Source organism: Eriocheir sinensis, chromosome 12 (genome assembly GCF_024679095.1).
Source record: "Eriocheir sinensis breed Jianghai 21 chromosome 12, ASM2467909v1, whole genome shotgun sequence".
Taxonomy (NCBI): Eukaryota; Metazoa; Arthropoda; class Malacostraca; order Decapoda; family Varunidae; genus Eriocheir; species Eriocheir sinensis.
This window is the reverse complement of record NC_066520.1, coordinates 23569066-23588652: the sequence shown is the minus strand read 5'-3', so window position 1 is coordinate 23588652 and position 19587 is coordinate 23569066. Positions and strand designations below refer to the sequence as shown.

At 43.9% G+C, this 19587-nt stretch overlaps 1 protein-coding gene across 4 annotated transcripts in view; it reads left to right on the top strand.

The window, feature by feature from the left end:
* Positions 1-19587, top strand: part of LOC126997664 (uncharacterized protein DDB_G0284459-like) — a 54483-nt gene that overhangs the window by 29721 nt on the left and 5175 nt on the right. For all 4 annotated transcript variants that reach the window (XR_007752250.1, XR_007752249.1, XR_007752248.1 and 1 more), the window contains exon 3: positions 18203-18874. Coding sequence is in view for 1 of the 4 variants with exons in the window: in XM_050858893.1 (XP_050714850.1) it covers positions 18203-18874 (672 nt within the window). In the remaining 3 variants the exon portion in view is untranslated. The remainder of the gene's footprint in view (positions 1-18202; positions 18875-19587) is intronic.

Below are 19587 nucleotides of genomic sequence, written 5' to 3'. Positions count from 1 at the left end.
CTGATATATTTGAACTTGTCGTTACTGCATAGGCTACAAAGACCTTCCATGCACCGACGTTGTGTATGAATAGCAAAAAGAGGAAGTTACTGGTCCTGGTCTTGGCGTCGAACCCGTAATGAGCGTGACAGAACAATGGTCGAGGAAAGGAAAGTATTACAAGTTGAAAATCACAAAGCCGATAAAAACTTACAAACCGGGCGGTGATTGAGCAGACTCACGCTCTCGTATCAACGGATCCGCGACCTAACGTAACCAAAATGCAATTAGTGGCCATTAGAAAGAAAGTAAAGTAATGCAAGTAAAAAACAAAGACGAAAAAGAAATTGCAAACCGGGCTGTGATTGAGCAGACTCACGCTCTCGTATCAACGGATCCTACGACCTAACGAAACCAAAATTCAATTAGTGACCATTTGAAAGAGAAAAGTAATACAAGTAAATAAAAAAAAAAACGAAATCCCCCCAAAAAAACTTACAAACCGGGCTGTGATTAAGCAGACTCACGCTCTCGTATCAACGGATCCTGCGACCTAACGTGACCAAAATTCAATTAGAGGCCATTAGAAAGAAAGAAAAGTAATACAAGTAAATAAAAAAAAAACCAAATCCCAAAAAACTTTTTAAACCGAGGCCATTAGAAAGAAAGAAAAGTAATACAAGTAAGTAAAATAATGAAATCCCCCCAAAACTTGCAAACCGGTAGTGATTAAGCTAGATTCACGTTCTCTTAGCAACGGACCCGGCGACCTAACGTAATCAAAATATCATTAGGGGTCATTAGCAAGAAATAAAAGTAATCCATTTAATTTTAAGAAACCAAAGATGAAAAAAACTTGTAAACTGTATAGTCATTAAGCAAGACTCACTTTCTCTTAGCAACGGACCCGGCGACCTAACGTAACCAAAATTCCGTTGGTGGCCATTAGAAAGAAAGAAAAGTAATGCAAGTAAATAAAAACAGGGCAGTCATTGAGCAAGATTCACGTTCTCTTAACACCGGGCCCGAAGACCTAACGTACCAAAATCTAATTAGGGATCCATAATGCCAGGCAGGTCTGACTGTACCACAAATTGACTTGACATTCAACTTGGCACGTTAGCGTTTCAACACTTGAATTATAGAGGACACAGAGAGGAGGAGGAGGCTGGAGGGGGTGGAAAGAGGGGGTGATCTGAGGGTGTAATGGCCAAGCCGCCTCACCCAGACGCTTGCGAGCCCTCACCAGGAAAGGACCAGGTCTCGGCAGGGCGTTGATAAATTGCACGGTCAGCCAAGCAAAGAGTTTTTTTCGTGTGGTGTCTGGCTATACTGCGAGGCCCACTGCTTCTTCTGGTGCCTGTGTTGTATTGTGTAGGTGTTGTAGTGTTGTTGCGTTGTGTTACGATCGTCTGGGAGTTCTGTGGTGAGTATTGGTCCGTATGTGCTGTGTTGAGTGTGTTCTGCTGTGTGCTAGAAAATCCGTGTGTCATGATGTGATATCTAAAGCAGTATTGCGTCCGTGGTATTGGTCTGGTGTTTTTGAGTTGGTAATACTGTTTTTCTTGTAGTGTTGTGTGGTGTGTGGTATTGGGTCTTCATGGGAATACTGTTTTCGTTGTGCTGTGGTGTGGTGGTGTGGTGATGGTGAAGTAGGTCTGGTGGTGATGGCGGTGATGGTGGTAGTGGTGGTGGTGATGATGAAGTACGTATGGCGGTGATGGTGATTGTGAGGGGTGGTGGTGGTGGTGGTGGTGGTGGGGTCAGTGGTATGATGGTGGTGTTGGTGGTAGTGGTTTTGGTGATCCTTAGCTTTTTTGTGACTGTCTACGAACGTTATTTTCTTTCTTTTTATTTATTTTATTTATTTTATTTTATTCTATCATTATTATTTTTTTGTATGTGTGTGTGTGTGTGTGTGTGTGTGTGTGTGCGTGTGTTCGTAGGGGTGTCCAAGGGCTCAAGGTTATCAAGGTGTTCCGCAAGTGCAGTTAAGTGGAGTTCAGTCAACCACTCAAGGCGACCACCACCATCACCACCACCCCCGCCACCACCACCACCAACCCCGCCACCACCACCACCATCTCCATCACCACACCCACACGCATAAGTTGCTAGGTGGTTATCAAGGCAGAATATCACACACACGCACACACACACACACACAGGCACACACAGGCACACACACACACATACACAGGCAGGTAATGAGAGAGAGAGAGAGAGAGAGAGAGAGAGAGAGAGAGAGAGAGAGAGAGAGAGAGAGAGAGAGAGAGAGAGAGAGAGAGAGAGAGAGAGAGAGAGAGAGAATATTTGATCATCGTGGATAAATAAAAAGAGAAAAAAAGAAAAGAAAAAAGAAAACATCAGGAAATTCAGTGTGAAAATCGTGATATGCTTTCTAGACTTGCGAATGTTTCTTTTTTTTCTTTTATTTTCTTTCTTTTTTTTTCTTTTTTTTACACATGAAGAAGCGAGAGGCTGTTTTTGCTTCGCTTTGTATAGTGAAGTGGAACGTACGAAAGCTATAGGCGGATATGAGTTGCGAATATTAGAAAGAGAAAGAAAACAAACTCTCTCTCTCTCTCTCTCTCTCTCTCTCTCTCTCTCTCTCTCTCTCTCTCTCTCTCTCTCTCTCTCTCTCATTCTTTTTTGTTTTTATTTTATTTTTTTCGTTCTTTTACAGTCCTCTCATTTATTCCTTCTCTCCCTCTCTCTTTCTCCCTTCCTTCTTTCCTTCGTCTTTCTCTCCCTTCCTCTTCCTCTCTCCGTCTCTCAATTCTCCCTTAATTTACTCCATTCTGTCCCTCTTCTCTCATTTCTGGTCCTCCTCTCTCCCTTCCTATCTCCCTCTCTTTATCTTCCTATCTTTGTCTCCCTTTTTTCGTCTAACTTTCTCAATTCACTCTATCCCTCCCTGTCGTCTCCCGTTCTCCTTCCTCTCCCTCTCTCTTTTTCTCCAATTCTTCCTCTCCCTCCCTCTCCCTTCGTTGCGGTCACTTGCCTCCCACCTCGCCGTCATTATGGACTAAACGACGCACTTTTAAAATGTTCTCTATAATTTTCACTCCGATTCACGCCCCACTAACCTCCCCTTCACCCCCTCTGACCACCACCACCACCACCACCTTAGCCCAGATCACGCCTGTCTCACTAACCACTAACCACTAATACCACTATCCACTACCACCACCACAACGTTTATTAGCCCTCTGAAGTAAGTTGCACACACACACACACACACACACACACACACACACACACACACACACACACGCAGGGAAGTCCCCATCTTATCGTGGCATAGAGTGTGTGTGTGTGTGTGTGTGTGTGTGTGTGTGTGTGTGCTTATTCCCCCCCCCCCCCTCCCTTGCCTAAGAAGTGATTTAGAGTGGAATTCCTTAACTAAAATTTTAATCTCCTTACTTGTTCTAATCTTGATCTTGAGGAATGTTCGGTCTTAGATAAAACTCCGGAACTGTTATTAGTATCATTATTATTATTATTACTATTATTATGAGTATTTATTCGTTAAGATTATTCGTGATCCAATGTAGTTAGTTTAGAGTTGCTGGGATTCTTGGGTTACCGATATACAATGAGTCATGAGTTACGATGAAGCCTGAGTAACACCGTGGAGTGGATGAGTGAGTGAGTGAGTCAATAGGTGAGGCTCATGGAGGCCTTCGCGTGTACGTCTACGTGGAAAAGTGACGACACCCAAGCCTGACGTCACGCGCCTTGCCATATCGAGGAAGGATTAACGCGGTGCTGGCGGAGCTTATGAGGAACCGGAGATAATAATAGCCATTGTGTGAGGGATTGGAACCACTGGCGCCTCCGTGTTAGAAAGATAAAGAGAAATACGTTTATGATGGAAACTCATATTGGAATTGTTTGTGAGGAAGAAAACTAAAGGTGGTGTTGGCGAAGCTTACAGAATACCGAAGATTATGTTAACTATTGTGTGAGGGATTGGAACCACTGGCGCCTCTGTACTAGAAAGATAAAGAACAAATTCGGTTATGATGGAATATTAAGATCTGAAAGTAAGTTTTTGGATTGGAAATTAACTTGTACTAGAAAGACAGACACATTTAAAGAAAGTTAGACCCAGAGCCAACAGTTTCTCTTATTGGAAATGTATATTGAGTGAAGAAAATAACATAGACCAAACTGTCGAAGTATTGAAAGTATAACAACTGCGTGATGGACCTTCTCTGTCTCTGTTAGAAGGGTAAAAATAACTGGGTTTTCACGAGCGAAGAGGAAGGATGGTAAGGAACAAAAAAAGGAGATAGATATATGTGAGAGATGGAAGGGAACAGACGACATAGAAGAAAACCGTTAAGAAAGAAGGAAGGAAGGAAGGAGGAGGTGGAAGAAGAATGAAATGAAATATAGAACATAGAAGACTATTGAGAAAGAAGAAGGGAGATTGAGGAATGTGAGAGAGATGGAAAGGAAACAGACGACGTAGAAGAAGGCAGTTAAGAAGGAAGGAAGGAAGGAGGAAGTAGAATGAAATGGAATGAAAAGAGAAGTAAAAGAACATCAAATAAGAAGAAGAAAAGGAGATTGCTGAAGGAAGGACAACTACACGACTATTAGAATGCCTTTTTTTAGCTTCATATTACTTTAAATTCACCAGACAACAAATTCACCGAGCCGAGGGAGAGAAGTGAATAAGGAAATGGCCACGTCGAGAATGCCAAGACCAAGACCTTGAATGTCTAGATGTGTTAATGGAACCTTGAAAGGAGATTAGGAAAGAGAAAAGGAAAAAAAAGTTGTTGCCGGTATGGAAGGAGAAGAAGAGGAAGAGGAAGGAAAAAGAATGATAAAGATGTGGAAATGAGAGAAAAGAAGAGAATAGGGAGAAAAGGAAGGAAAATGAAGAGTTGAGAGAGAGAGAGAGAGAGAGAGAGAGAGAGAGAGAGAGAGAGAGAGAGAGAGAGAGAGAGAGAGAAACATGAGAGACAGAGAGAAAGAGGAGGAGAGCTGCTGAGAGAGACACGGTTCCTAGAAAGACTCAAGATGGCCTACAAGTCTTCGTGTTAGGATTTGAAAGTCTCGCAAAATGAAGAAAGGAAGGAGGGTTACGAGTGTGCTATTTATGTGACAGGAGGAGGAGGAGGAAAAGTGGGTGCGGCGTTTCAGGAGGAGGAGGAGAGACAGAAGTAAGATGAAGAAGAGGAGGAGGAAGGAGGATGTAGGTAGTGTGATTGAGGTTCGAAGGAGGAAAAAAAAGACGGAAGGGAAGAGGAAAAGAAGGAAGGAGGCGGAAATAAAAGTAGAAAAAAACAGGAGATAGACGAGAGAGAGGAGGGACGGAAGGGAGAGAAAGAGAGGGTGGGGAAAGACGGTAAGGAGGAGGAGGAGGAGGAGGAGGAGGAGGGTCAGTAATGTCAAGGAGAACGAGTTTTTTTTATGTGGTAGTGCTGCTTCTTCACTGGCTTTTGGAACCAACGGCTCAGTCCTGCCCGGCCATTCCCTTGCCTTCCCTCACCTTCTCTTCTTCCTTCTTCATCTCATCAATCCTCTATTCCTCTCTCTTCTTTCCTTTACCTGACCTTTCCCTACGTATCTCACCCTCCCTGACCTTTCCTTCCCTTCCCTTCCCTTCCCTTTCCTTTCTTTCCCTCCCATCCCTTCCTTTCTTTTCCTTTCCCCTTCTCTTCCCTATCCTTCCTTTCCTTTCCCTCCCTTCCCTTCCTTCCCTTTTCCTTCCCTTTCCTTTCCCTCCTTTCCATCCCATCCCTTCCCATCCTTTCCCTTCCCATCCTTTTCCTTTCCCTTCCCTATCCTTCCCTTCCTATCCCTTCCTTTCCTTTCCTTCCTTTCCCTTCCCTTCCCTTTTCTTCCCTCCCTTTCCCTTCCCTTCCCTTCCTCCCTGTCCTTACCTAACCCCGGGGCCAATGACATGCACCCTCTCTTGTCCTTGCTCGCCTCCCCCCCTCTCCTCCGCTCCCCCTTGGTAATATTAACATGGAAGAGAGGGTGCAAGGGAAGCCCACGCACACACACACACACACACACACACACACACACACACACACACACACGGATCGACAATATGATAAGTTTGTTTTTATATATATTTTCTTTTTTTGTTGATTGTCTTTCTTAGGTACGAGATTTTACTGATTTATTTTATTTATTTATCTTTTTATTTATTTATTTCAACTGTTTTTTTTTATTTATTTTAGTTTTATTGTCGTTTTTTTCTTATTCCAACAGTCACTCACATTTTCTTCTTTTCTTTTTTTGTTTTTTCTTCACATTTTTCTTTTCTTTTTCATTCCTTCTCTTTTTCTTGTCATATCTGTGTTCAGTGATGTAAGTTTTCCTCTTTCAATTATCTCCTTTTTTTTTCTTTTTCTCTCATTCTTTGTCTCTCATCTTTTCTTCCTTTCCTATTCCGCGTCATCCCACCCTTCCGTTTTTCTCTTTCTTCATTTGTGTTTATTTATCTAAGTTTTCCTCTTCCACCAATCTCCTTTTTTTCTTCTATTTTTATGTTTTTTCACCTCGTCTCTTGTCTTTCCATTCCCATCCATCCTTCCTCCATCTCTCTCTTTCTTTCTTTATTCATAGTCTTCTCTACGTCGTCTATTTTCTGCCGTTCCTTCACATTTCTCTAACTCCTTCCATACCAATAACTACGTCTTCCATTCCTTTCCATTCCTTCACCATCCTCCATTCTCTTCTCCACCCGTTTCTCTACTCTCCTACCTCGTAAAACCCACTCAAGACATACCCACTACAGGCTCAAGGGCTAATGTGACGGATAGGTGCACCGAGGCCACGCGTACCTACACCATATGCCCCTAACCTTACCCTTTACTGGCGGGTCTGACTGTAGGAACCTTCGGCCAGGCACGTCTTGGTTGGTATTTAGTGAAGGTCGCGATGTCAGAAGCTCTTGTGTCCGTCTCTCTCTTGGATACATGGAAAGGCCAGCACATACACAGACGTCGCACACTGTAGCCAGATCAAACGAAAAACCTTGGCACTACACCACCTCCCCCCCTCTCCTCCTCCTCCTCCTCCTCAGAAAAAGTGGCACACGAGGTTTATTATCATCATTAGACTGTTGTGAAATTTGCGAACGTAAAAACTGGGGCTGCTGGCGAGGCTTCGGTAGAAAAAAAAAACTGCAAAATATATATATATATACACTGTTGGTAATGGAGGGTGAGGAGAGTGGGTTTGAGGTGAGTTAAGTTGAGGCGAGTCACTATTGTTATTGGTGTTACTGATACTAAGGGATGACTGTGCGTGTGTGTGTGTGTGTGTGTGTGTGTGTAGAGGAGTTGTTAGTGTGTGTGAGACGAGTCTGATACTTGTTTTTGAGGTTAGTAGAAGGGATGCGGCGATAGATAGATAGATAGGGAGAGAAGAATAGCTGTGTTTTAGAATGGAGTGGAGAGATGATTTGGAGACTAGGTTTAAATGGTGCCTCTTCCTCCTCCTCCTCCTTCTCTTCCTCCTCTTCTTCTTCGTCCTTACAATTCATATAAGAGGGGAAGAGTTAAGTATTAAGTAGTATACCTCTTCCTCCTCCTCCTCCACTTTCTTCGTCATCTTCTTATTCGAGTTTTTGTTCTTCTCCTTCTTCCTCTTCTTCTGTCTTGTATTCGTATTCTTCTTCTTATTCTTCTCGTCCTTGTTTTTCTTGTTCTTTTTCTTTTTCTTTTTTATCCCCCTACTCCTCCTCCTCTTCTTCGTCATCTTCTTATCCGAGTTCTTCTTCTTCCTCATCTTCTGTCTTGTATTCGTATCCTTCTCGTTCTTCTTCTTCTGTCCTTGTTTTTCTTTTCCTTCTTCTGTTTCATCCTCCTACTCCTCCTCCTCTTCTTCCAGGGAGTAGGCGTGAAGAAGGGTTGGAAGGAGGAGGAGGCAGAGAGATATATACAGACCGTGGCGAACGCATTACAACAAAGACCCTCCCTCCCTCCCTCCACCCTAACCCGACCCTCTCAGCCTCACAACCCTAACCCAGGCAATAATCTCGTAAATACCGCGGCTTAGCGCTACTCCGGCGACGCTAATTCCACCTCGCCACCCTGTATTTTTAAACGTCTTGGAGCCTCACTTCGCCTGTCTGAAAAGCGTCTCGTCGTAGGAGTTGCTATGGGCTGTTTTTGTGAGCCCAGGGATAGTTGTACATGACTTACGCATCTTGAATGGGAAAAACACTCATCGAAACCCGGTTAATCTTCTCAGTGGCCTTGGAAAAGAGTCGTAATGGGAGACGTTTAATAATATCTTTTTTCATGGAGTGTTTTTGCGAGCCCAGTGACAGTTTTACACAACCTCTGCATCTTGAAAGGTAAAAACACCCATGGAAGCCCGGTTACTCTTCTCTGCGGCCTTGGGAAACAGTCGCATTGAGAGTCCGATACGTTTAAGAATGTGGACCTAACCAAACCTCGCTGTCCATTCGTTATAAAGAGGCGTTAGATATCAACGTAGCTCTCCGGGTAAACTTGGGGACCTTAAAGCATTGTGGGGCGTCTTTGAGCTCCCCTTAAGCCTCTACGTAGTTCTTGGGGTGACGGTAGACTTGGCGACCTTAAATCGTTGCGGTGGCGACTAGCTCAGCGTCGGCCGCGGCACGTAACGAGGCCAGTGATGCCGAGCGTGACGCGGCCAGCGGCGGTGGAGGCGGCGGCGACGAGCTCTGAGCAAACACAACACAACACAACGCCCGCCGCCGCCCGTCCGTCCTGCGCCGCTTCACTGCGCGGACGGAAAGAAGGTGGGGTGAGAGGGAGATTATAACGCTTTCTTTTGCTTTGTTACGGTTAGACGAGACGGACCAAGAGCCAAAAGAGAGAGGAAAGAAGGAAGCGAGGAGAAGGAGGCATGCTTTAGGAAGGGGGAAGGAAAAGAAGAGGTGAAGAACGAAAATGAATGATTAGGAAAGGAAGAGAAAGAGGAAGAACGCGTGAGAGGAAGCGGAAATAAAGGAAGCAAGGAGAGAGAGAGGGAGGTATAAATAAGACCAGATATCGCCCTTCAGGATGTGGCAAGTATGAGGAACAGATACGAGGGTGTGACGGAACGAAGGCAGAGGGTGTGACGCGCCTTGACGATGGGTGTGGCTCCTGAAGGGTGTGACAGGAGAGAGAGAGAGAGATGGAGACAGTCTGGAGGGTGTCATGATAGCGTGTGGAACTTATAAGGAAGGTGTCGGTCTAAACTTCTAAAGCCTTTGCGTCCCCTTGAACACGCGCATAAGGTATAGCAATGGTCTTCGGAGTATATCAAGTCGACCTTCTGGCTTCTCCCTCTCACACCCACATCCTCGCAGACCCTCGTGACGGCATGTACTTCATCTTAATAAAGGAAAGTATCGATCTAAAGCCTTCCCGTCCCTTCCACACGTATAAAACAGCACTGATTTCTCGTAGTATATCAAGTCGACGTTCTGTCTACTCCCTCGCACCCCCCCACACATACACGCCCTCCAGACATCACAGAATTGGACTCAAGATTACGGCACTTTAAACGCTTTCGGTGTGCCAGATTCCGAGGTGAGTAGATTCAGAAACCCAGGAAAATGCTTTATGTAAGAGGGAGAAGGAGGAAGAGGGGAGAGACCGAACAGGTGGAAGAGAAGTAAGAGGAGGAGGAGGAGGGGGAGAGAGAACAACCAGGTGGAAGGGAGCACGTGTGGTTTCGTCTATCAGAAAATGGTGGGAAACTAGACCGTGGTTACTCAAGACGTGTTTGTAGTTTGTAATTCGTGATAAGATGAAGAGCTCGAGGCGCCTTGTTGGGAGAACGGACGACCGGGGCGACGAGAGAGAGAGGGAGAGGAAGAGATAGACAGACAGAGACAGAGATACAAGGAGATGAGAGACGAGAGAAACGAAAGGAAAGAAGGGAAAGGATAGGGATGAAGTGGATGAAAGAAAGAAGTAAATAAGAAAAGGAAGGGATGAGAAAGGAGAAGAGAGAGAGAGAGAGAGAGGGGGAGAAAGAGGGAAATGAGGAATGAGAGAAGGGAATAGACAGGGATGAATGGAGGTCGTGAGGGGAAAAGGAAGGAATGAAAAAAGAAGAAACAGGAGAAAAAGAAAAGAAAGGAAAGAAAAAAATAGATAGATAGATAGAAAGAGAGACAGAGAGGGAAGACTATTGTTCAAGACCTCTTTAACATACGAGAACTGAACATGAAACGAACAGCTTAATGTCAGGTCACGTCTCTTGGCTCCAGGGATGTGCCGCCCCATATGATCCACCAACGATCGTCCCTCGCCACAAACAACACGGCCATCAATCTCAGGGACACACCGGCACTAGGGACGTGTAGGAGGCTGAAGGATCATGTAGAAGGATGTGTTAGTAGGATATCTGGAGGAAGAAAGGATGTCATGAAAGAGGTGAAAGAGAGTACATGAGGAAAGGAAGGGAAAGGATAAGGACGTGGAGAAAGGGACGTTTTAGAGAGGAGAAAATGAAATAGGAGTGTGTAGAGACTGAAGGATTATATAGAAGGTTGTATTAGTAGGTTATATGATGGAAGAAATGTTTTAGAAGAAGCGTTAGGAAGGAGAACGTAAGGAAAGGGAAGAATGAGAGAAAGTGTAAGGATAGGGAAGGGAAGAATGTCAAATAAGGGACGAAAGGAAGGAATGAGAGAGGAGAGGAGAAAGGAGAAAGGAGAAAGGGAAATAAGAGAATGAATGATGGGAGAAGCGGGAAGAAGGAAGGAAGGAAGATGAAGACGAAAGGCTGAAAGGAGGGAAGAAGATGAAGAGTAAAAGAAGATAGATAGATAAATAGATAGATAGATAGAAAGAGAGATAATAGTTTTTTTTTTGTCCTTATATCAGTGAGAAGAGAGCAAAGGGCAGACCATATCCCCTTTTGCCCTCCCTCCATCCCTCCCCCTCCTTCCCTCTATCTCCCCCCCCTCTCTCTCTCTCCCTCCCTCTCCCTCTCCCCACTTTCACTCTCGGCGTGATGGGGGAACTAATGACACGAGGGACACACCTTTTCACGGCTGAGGTAAACTGATAAATGGCTACCTGTGAATTAGTTGACAGGTAGAGGAGGAGGGAGGTAGAAGCAGGCATGGAGGTAGAAGGGAGGAAAGTTACGATGGAATGGAGATAAAAGAGAGAAAAGTTGATAAATGGATGGGTGAAGGAGTGGATGGGGATTGACAAGAGTGGAGGAATGTCAGAAAGAGAAGAAGAGTAAGAGATGAATGATAAAGAAGGGGAAAGAGAGGAAGGGAAGGAGAAGAAAAAGAAAGATGGAAGAAGAAGAAGAAAGGAAGGAGAAGAAGTAGAAAGATGGAGAAATAAGCAGGGAAGAGAAGGAAGGGGAAAGGAAGAAGCAGAAAAATGGATGAAGAAGAAAGAGAAAGAAAGAAGGAGAGAAGAAGAAAGAGAAGGAAGAATGGAAGTAGATAAGAGGAGAGAAAGGGGAGACTGTTGTAATGTGAGGGAGGTATTATTTTTATTATTATTATCATTATTATTATTATTAACGATGACAAATTAACAACGACAAGACCAATAATAATATATAATCACAAAGTTAATAAATACACACACTAACATACCTGCCTCCCCCCTCCCCCTCCCCCTCCCCCCCAACACAAAAAGACTCCGGTTTAGAAAGTTGAAGTCGACAAAACAACACCGCTCAACACCACCACCACCACCACCACCACCACCACTACCACTGCCACCACCACTGTCAATAATACTAGTTTCCCACCACCAATACTATCACCACTACCACCACTACCACCACCATCACCACCACTACCACCACCACCACCAATAATACGAGTACGAGTTTCCCACCACCAATACAATCACTACCACCCCTGTCACTCACCACCATCACCACCATCACCAACCACTATTATTTCTACATTCATAATAGCACAGAATAGACATGAATAAACAATGGATTAATAAAAGTTCAAATAAACGTAAAAAATTAATGTCACAGTGATTGTACAGAGCAAGTTTTTTTCTTTTATATATATTTTTCTTCTTCTCTCTTCTCTCTTCTTTGTCGGTTCTTCCTTTTAGTCTGAGGTTCTTACTTTATTTTCTCTTTTATTCATTCATCTTATTTTTCCTCTTCGAATAAATGTAAAAAAAAATAATGTCATCCAGTTCACGGTGAATGTACAGAGCAAGTTTTTTTCTTTTATATATATTTTTCTTCTTCTCTATTCTCTATTCTTTGTCGGTTCTTCCTTTTAGTCTGATGTTCTAACTTTATTTTCTCTTTTATTCATTCATATTATTTTTCCTCTTCGAATAAATGTAAAAAAAAATAATGTCATCCAGTTCACGGTGAATGTACAGAGCAATATTTTTTTTCATATATGTTTTTCTTCTGCTCTCTTCTCTTTTCTAGTCTTTGTCGGTCTTTCTTATATTCTTGTTTTATTTTCTCTTTTATTTTGTTCATCGTGTTTCTCTTCTGTTTCACTCATTCATTTTTCCTTTTCTTCGTTTTTCTTTTTATTTATTTCGTTTATCTTTACTTTTGTTTATATCTTGCTCATTTCCTCTTTTATTCAACTAATTTATATCTCCCTTTAGTTAGATATCGCTCGTTTTCTCTTTTTTTTCTTATTCATCATTCTCTTTGGTCATATATTAATCGTTTGCACTTTTACTTAACTCATTTATCTTCTCTTTTGTTTATATGTTGCTCATTTCCTCTTTTATTCAACTAATTTATATCTCCCTTTAGTTAGATATCACTCGTTTTCTTATTTCTCTCTTTTATCATATATTACTCGTTTGCACTTTTACTTAACTCATTTATCTTCTCTTTTGTTTATATGTTGCTCATTTCCTCTTTTATTCAACTAATTTCTATCTCCCTTTAGTTAGATATCACTCGTTTTCTTATTTCTCTCTTTTTTTTATTCTCTTTGGTCATATATTACTTGTTTTCTTTTTTATTCAACTCATTTATCATCCCCTTTCTCCTTTCACTCATATTAATTAACCTCTACCATGATTCTGACTAACTAAACTCAGCTAATTCATCAAACAAACACTTTTAAGCAAGCATTTCATCATTCACACATCACAGTCACCATAACAATCATCATACCACACACTATAACCTAACTTTCACTATTCGTCAAGTTGGGGTCTTACACTATATAGCTACACGTGACCTCTGCGCTCATCTCCGTGAAACTGACAAACTGCCTGACTAACCAACCATCCATAATGACGACCAGGCTATCCATCAATCATTACCTCGCCTCATTAAGCAGATATACAGAAGAAGAGACACGCGCTCGGAGTTTCCCGTGAGCCACTAACTGATTTACCGATGCGAGTCAAGCGATGCGTGGAGACAGACACGGTTCGCTGCTTTGGTCCGCTGATGGGGTTGACGCTACGTGCCTGAGGTCTGGTTAGGAAGGAGGAGGAGGAGGAGGAGGAAGAAGTAAGAGGATATAAAGACCAGGAATAGGAGAGATAATGGGAGAGAAGGAAAAACTGTAAGAAAATGAACAAGAGAAGGAAAGAATAAAGAAGAAAAGGAAGAAAGGAAAGAAAAAAAAAGAAGAGGAGGAGGAGGAGGAAGAAGTAAGAGAAGATAAAGACCAGGAATAGGAAAGATAATGGGAGAGAAAGAAAATCTGTAAGAAAATGAGCAGGAGAAGGAGAGAGTAAAGAAGAGAAGGAAGAAAGGAAAGAAAGAAAGAAAGGAGAGGAGAGGAAAAGGAGGAAGAATTATTATTTATATTTTTCTTCCTTTTCTTTACTTGTTTTACCTGTTTAGTCCTCCTCTTCCTCCTCCTCCTCCTCCTCCTCCTCCTCGTTCGTACTTTTCCTCCCTAAACCTGCCACTGCAACACACACACACACACACACACACACACACACACACACACACACACACACACACACACACACACACACACACACACACACACACTCACACACGCTTGGCATTTCCTGGAGACCTCTTCCGACATTCACTCAAGAACTATCTCGTGTGTGTGTGTGTGTGTGTGTGTGTGTGTGTGTGTGTGTGTGTGTGTGGGCACGTAAACAACACTTGCAACACTCATCAAGGCTCAGGAGATTGTGTTGTTGCTGTTGTTCTAATGTTTATGAAAAATCCGATTAGTTTGACGTCAAGTTCCAACATACTAATGAGACTTCGACCTCCTTCCCCTTCCTTCCTTCCTTTCTTTCTTTCTTTCTTTTCCTTATGAGTTTTTTTTTCTTTATTATTCTCGTTTTCCTTCTCTTCCCAACTCCTTTTCCTTCTCCTCCCATCCCCTCTTCCTTCTCTTCCCATCTCCTCTTCCTTCTCTTCCCATCTCCTTTTCCTTCTCTTCCCATCCCCTCTTCCTTCTCTTCCCATCTCCTCTTCCTTCTCTTCCCATCTCCTTTTCCTTCTCTTCCCATCCCCTCTTCCTTCTCTTCCCATCCCCTTTTCCTTCTCTTCCCATCTCCTCTTCCTTCTTCCCATCTCCTTCCTTCTTCCCATCTCCTCTTCCTTCTCTTCCCATCCCCTTCCTTCTTCCCATCCCTCTTCCTTCTCTTCCCATCCCTCCCTTCCTCTTCCCATCCCTCTTCCTCTTCCCTTCCCTCTTCCTTCTCTTCCATCTCCTCTTCCTTCTCTTCCCATCTCCTCTTCCTTCTCTTCCCATCCCCTCTTCCTTCTCTTCCCATCCCCTCTTCCTTCTCTTCCCATCCCCTCTTCCTTCTCTTCCCATCTCCTCTTCCTTCTCTTCCCATCCCCTCTTCCTTCTCTTCCCATCCCCTCTTCCTTCTCTTCCCATCCCCTCTTCCTTCTCTTCCCATCCCCTCTTCCTTCTCTTCCCATCCCCTCTTCCTTCTCTTCCCATCCCCTTTTCCTTCTCTTCCCATCCCCTCTTCCTTCTCTTCCCATCCCCTTTTCCTTCTATTCCCATCCCCTATTCCTTCTCTTCCCATCCCCTCTTCCTTCTCTTCCCATCCTCTCTTCCTTCTCTTCCCATCCCCTCTTCCTTCTCTTCCCATCTCCTCTTCCTTCTCCTTTTTTGCCACTTTTATTGTTTCCTCTTGACTTATTTCACCCTCTTCTCCTCCTCTTCCTCCTCCTCCTCCCTCATGAATTATTCCATAGTCATTTCCTGCTTCAATAACAAGCAGCGTCTTAACCTTGAAATTCTTTGCAATATCTTTTTTTCTTTTTTTATGGACACGTAATTTTTCTTTTCCTCACATTTTTGTTATTTTTTGATCTGTTTTTGTTTTTGTTTTGATTCCGATTTGTTTTGTTTCATCTGTTCTTATTTCTCTCTCTCTCTCTCTCTCTCTCTCTCTCTCTCTCTCTCTCTCTCTCTCTCTCTCTCTCTCTCTCTCTCTCTCTCTCTCTCTCTCTCTCTCTCTCTCTCTCTCTCTCTCTCTCTCTCTCTCTCTCTCTCTCGTATTCTTTTTAGGGGGTTTAAATTCTATGGTTCCAATATTTGTTTTCATCTCCTTCTTCTTCTTAAGCAATACGAAGTTCATGATCCTTCTCTCTGTTATTTGATTCTCTTTCTTTCTTCCTAATCGTCTTATTGATCCCCTTCTCTCTTTCGTATACTCTTAAAAGTGTTTAGATTCCACTGTTTTTCATTCTTTTCTTCTTCTCTTTAATAAGTCATATGAAGTTAATGATCCTTCTCTCTGTTATTTGATTCCCTTTCTTTCTTCCTAATCGTCTTTTTGATCCCCTTCTCTCTTTCGTATACTCTTAAAAGTGTTTAGATTCCACGGCTGCAATGTTTGTTTTCCTCTGTTTTCCTAATCGGCTTTTTGGTCTCTTTCTCTCTCTCCCTCATTCTCTTTAGGTTATTTTCATGTTTTCCTTTATTATCTTTATTAGTGTGTGCGTGCGTGTGTGTGTGTGTGTGTGTGTGTGTGTGTGTGTGTGTGTGTGAAGATACCTTAAGGAAACAATAGATTAACTCGTGTGGGCGAAGGAGATGAGAAAAGAAGGTGTGCTTGTTCATTTTTTTTATTTATTATTATCCCTATTATTGTGTTTTTTATGTGTGTGAGTTCGTGGAAACATTAAGGAAACACTAAATCTATGTCGTGTGGGCGAAGGAAATGAGATGAAGGAGGAGGAGGAGGAGGAGGAGGAGGAGGAGGAGGCGGCATAACATCGAACTGCGTCACTCCGAACCAAATCCAAGTCCTTCAGTCAATGTTATACTTCCTGTTATGCCTATTGAGATTGCGTTACGTAGACACACACACACACGGATACACATACACACTTATACACTTAGCTGCAGGAAATGATTAGCCTGAGTTGTGGCTGTCCTGAAACCCAAACATTCGAGGTCGCATACCGTGCATAACAATACGACTCTTGCAGACATGTGACCCCGTAAAAAAGAGAGAAAACAGATACAACTCTTCTCTTCCTCCGTCCCTGGCCTTGTATTCTGGCACGTTCCTGTTCATTTCCTTCATTTTATTAACATTCGGGGTCGCATACCACAATACGATCTTTGCAAATTTGGTACCCCGTAAATAAGAGAGAAAAACAGATACAACTCTTCTCTTCCTCCGTCCCTGGCCTTGTATTCTGGCACGTTCCTGTTCATTTCCTTCATTTTATTAACATTCGGGGTCGCATACCACAATACGATCTTTGCAAATTTGGTACCCCGTAAAAAAAGAGAGAAAAACAGATACAGCTCTCCTCTTCCTCCGTCCCTGCCTTGTTTTCCGTCAAGTTCCTGTTCATTTTCATCATTTCGTTAACATTCGGGGTGGCATACCAACAATTCGACCCTTGCAAATTTGAGAACCCGTAAATAAGAGAGAAAAACAGATACAGCTCGCCTCTTCCTCCGTCCCTGCCTTGTTTCCCGTCAAGTTCCTGTTCATTTTCTTCATTTTTTCATTTCCTTATCCCTTCCCTTTCTCTCTCTTTCTCTCTCTCTCTCACTCTCACTCTCTCTCTCTCTCTCTCTCTCTCTCTCGCCGTCTCTCTCTGTCTCGCTCTCTCTCTCTCTCTCTCTCTCTCTCTCTCTCCTCTCTCTCTCTCTCTCCTCTCTCTCTCTCTCTCTCTCTCTCTCTCTCTCTCTCTCTCTCTCTCTCTCTCTCTCTCTCTCTCTCTCTCTCTCTCTCTCTCTCTCTCTCTCTCTCTCTCTCTCTCTCTCTCTCTCTCTCTCTCTCTCTCTCTCTCTCTCTCTCTCTCTCTCTCTCTCTCTCTCTCTCTCTCTCTCTCTCTCTCTCTCTCTCTCGCTCTCTCTCTCTCTCTCTCTCTCTCTCTCTCTCTCTCTCTCTCTCTCTCTCTCTCTCTCTCTCCTCTCCTTCTTCTCTTCCTCTCGTCCGTAGCGCCATGAAGGAAAATATTGAACCTTTGAAAATGTGGAATACTGTTTTATTTATTTTTTTGTCTGTTTTAGTTCGTGTTTCTTTTTAGTATTGATGTGTATGTGTGTACGTATGTGTGTTTGTGGCGTTGTATGGTAAGGTTAAGTAAGAATAGGTATGTTTTTCAGAGGGTGATTTGCAGGTGTATGTGTGTGTGTGTGTGTGTGTGTGTGTGTGTGTGTTTACGAAAGAGAGAGAAAAACACGGTTATTTTCGAGTCATTACAAACCCGTGAACGACAGACATAATTACAGACAGACAGACACACCTTCTAAACCGTCTCACCGCCCTGACTTGCAACCACCGTGAACCCAAGCTCGTTACCCTCAAGACGATACTTTAGCCCCACGAGAACGCACTGCATGACACAACCCAACCCAACCCAGCCCTGTATCCGTAGCACCCAGCATTGCACCAACCCCATGTAATCTTAGTGTGCTTGATCAGCCTCTCACTTGAATGTTCTGCACCAGTAACGTCAGTAAAAACCACGATTGCCACCCTCAGATTTCTTAGTAGTGTTGTTGATTTGTGTAGCGTAAGCATTTCCATCAGCTCCACCTGCCATTATGTTCTGAGTCAGTGTTTTCAGTCCCCGGTAGTGTAATGTTTCTGTATGTGTATGCCACGTTTACAGTTCTCAGTAGTGTTGTGAGTCCGTGTAGTGTAAGCATTGCCTCCTGCCATCATGCCCCGAGTAGGTTTTCTCTTGTTCCCGGTATATAGTGTAGCAATGTTTGTGGATGACTGTGTATGTCTCGCAGCCGCCACCTTACCGCAGCGGCTTCCTGGCTCCCCTTGCTAATGTTTGTCTTGCCTGTGTGCATGTGTCTGAGCAGCACGCGGCCGCCCTCGACGAGCCCGATAAGGATATGGACACCACAGTGGAAGACGCCAGTACACCCGCGACAATGGAGGACGCAAGAAGCCGCTCACCGTCTCCTCCTCCCGCTGAGAAACCTAAGGAAGCCGAGGAAGCCGTGAAGCCCTCAGATAGCGATGTGGCCCCTCAAGACGACGGGGCATCGCTCAGCGGCAGCGACAAAGACTCTGAAAAGGATGTGAGCGCTGCGGCGGAGGATTCGATGCCTGAGAACACTAACAAATCCCATGACGAAGAACCTATTGAGGAATCTAAGCCTATCCCCACTGAGGCTGAGAAACCCGTAGAAGAAGAGGAGAAGAAGGAAGAGAAGGAGAAGGATGAAGAGAAGGAGAAGGAGGAAGAGAAAGAGAAGGAGGAAGAGAAAGAGAAGGAGGAAGAGAAGGAGAAAATTGAGGAGAAGGAAGAACCAAGCGTGGAGGCTCCTTCTGCGCCATCGGAACAGGAGTCAGACCTCGAGGCGGAGTATGACAACGTGGAGATCGATGCCGGGCGTGCCGCTGGGGCCGCCACGCACGCCGCCGTCACCACCACCACCTCTGAAACACGCCGTCTTTCCTCCTCTTCCGGCGACTCTCACTCTTCACGCGGCTCCGACACGGCCGCCACTACTGACCCTCACACACAGGTTGGTCCTTCCCCAGCCACCGCCTCGCACGCCGCTGCCACCAAGCTTGCACCCGGGGAACGCTAACACATCCTGATCCGATATTAACACGACCAACATCTCCTCAGCGCGACCTAACCGATTAACCCGCTTCCGCTAGTCTTTACTTAACCCGGTACTACTACTTGATGCTTCCCTGCTTCTTCCTCACACAGCCGCTGTCCACACGGCACACACACGGCCACACGGAGAGGGCTCAAAGTGCTTATTGGGGTGATGGTGTCCTCTGTGGTTTGTTCTTTTTCCTTGGAGACTTGAATGATTTAACTTTTTCCTCCATTTCTTTCTCTCTAATAATCTAAACTGTATACTCTGATTGGTTGACTTTTTAATAATGTCTATATTATTTTCGTTTTTGTATTCCTAATTGTTTCTTCCCCTACAGGCTCCTACTTGCTCCTCATTCAGCCCTTATTATGAAATGTAATCAACTTTTTAATTAACTCTGGGACTGTCTCCTCCTCTCCGCCCGTCACCTACAACACAATCTACACAACGAAGAAAACAAACAAAACAGCAGCAACGAAAAGGTTATCGTGGCCACCAGCGATTCAGACCCCGAAAGGAAGGTGTCTGAGTCGGTTTAGTATTACGATTCAAGAAATATCGCGAACAGTTTGATTAGTATGTATTGAGAAGATAACAAAAAACAGCAACCACAGCAAAGAGGTTAT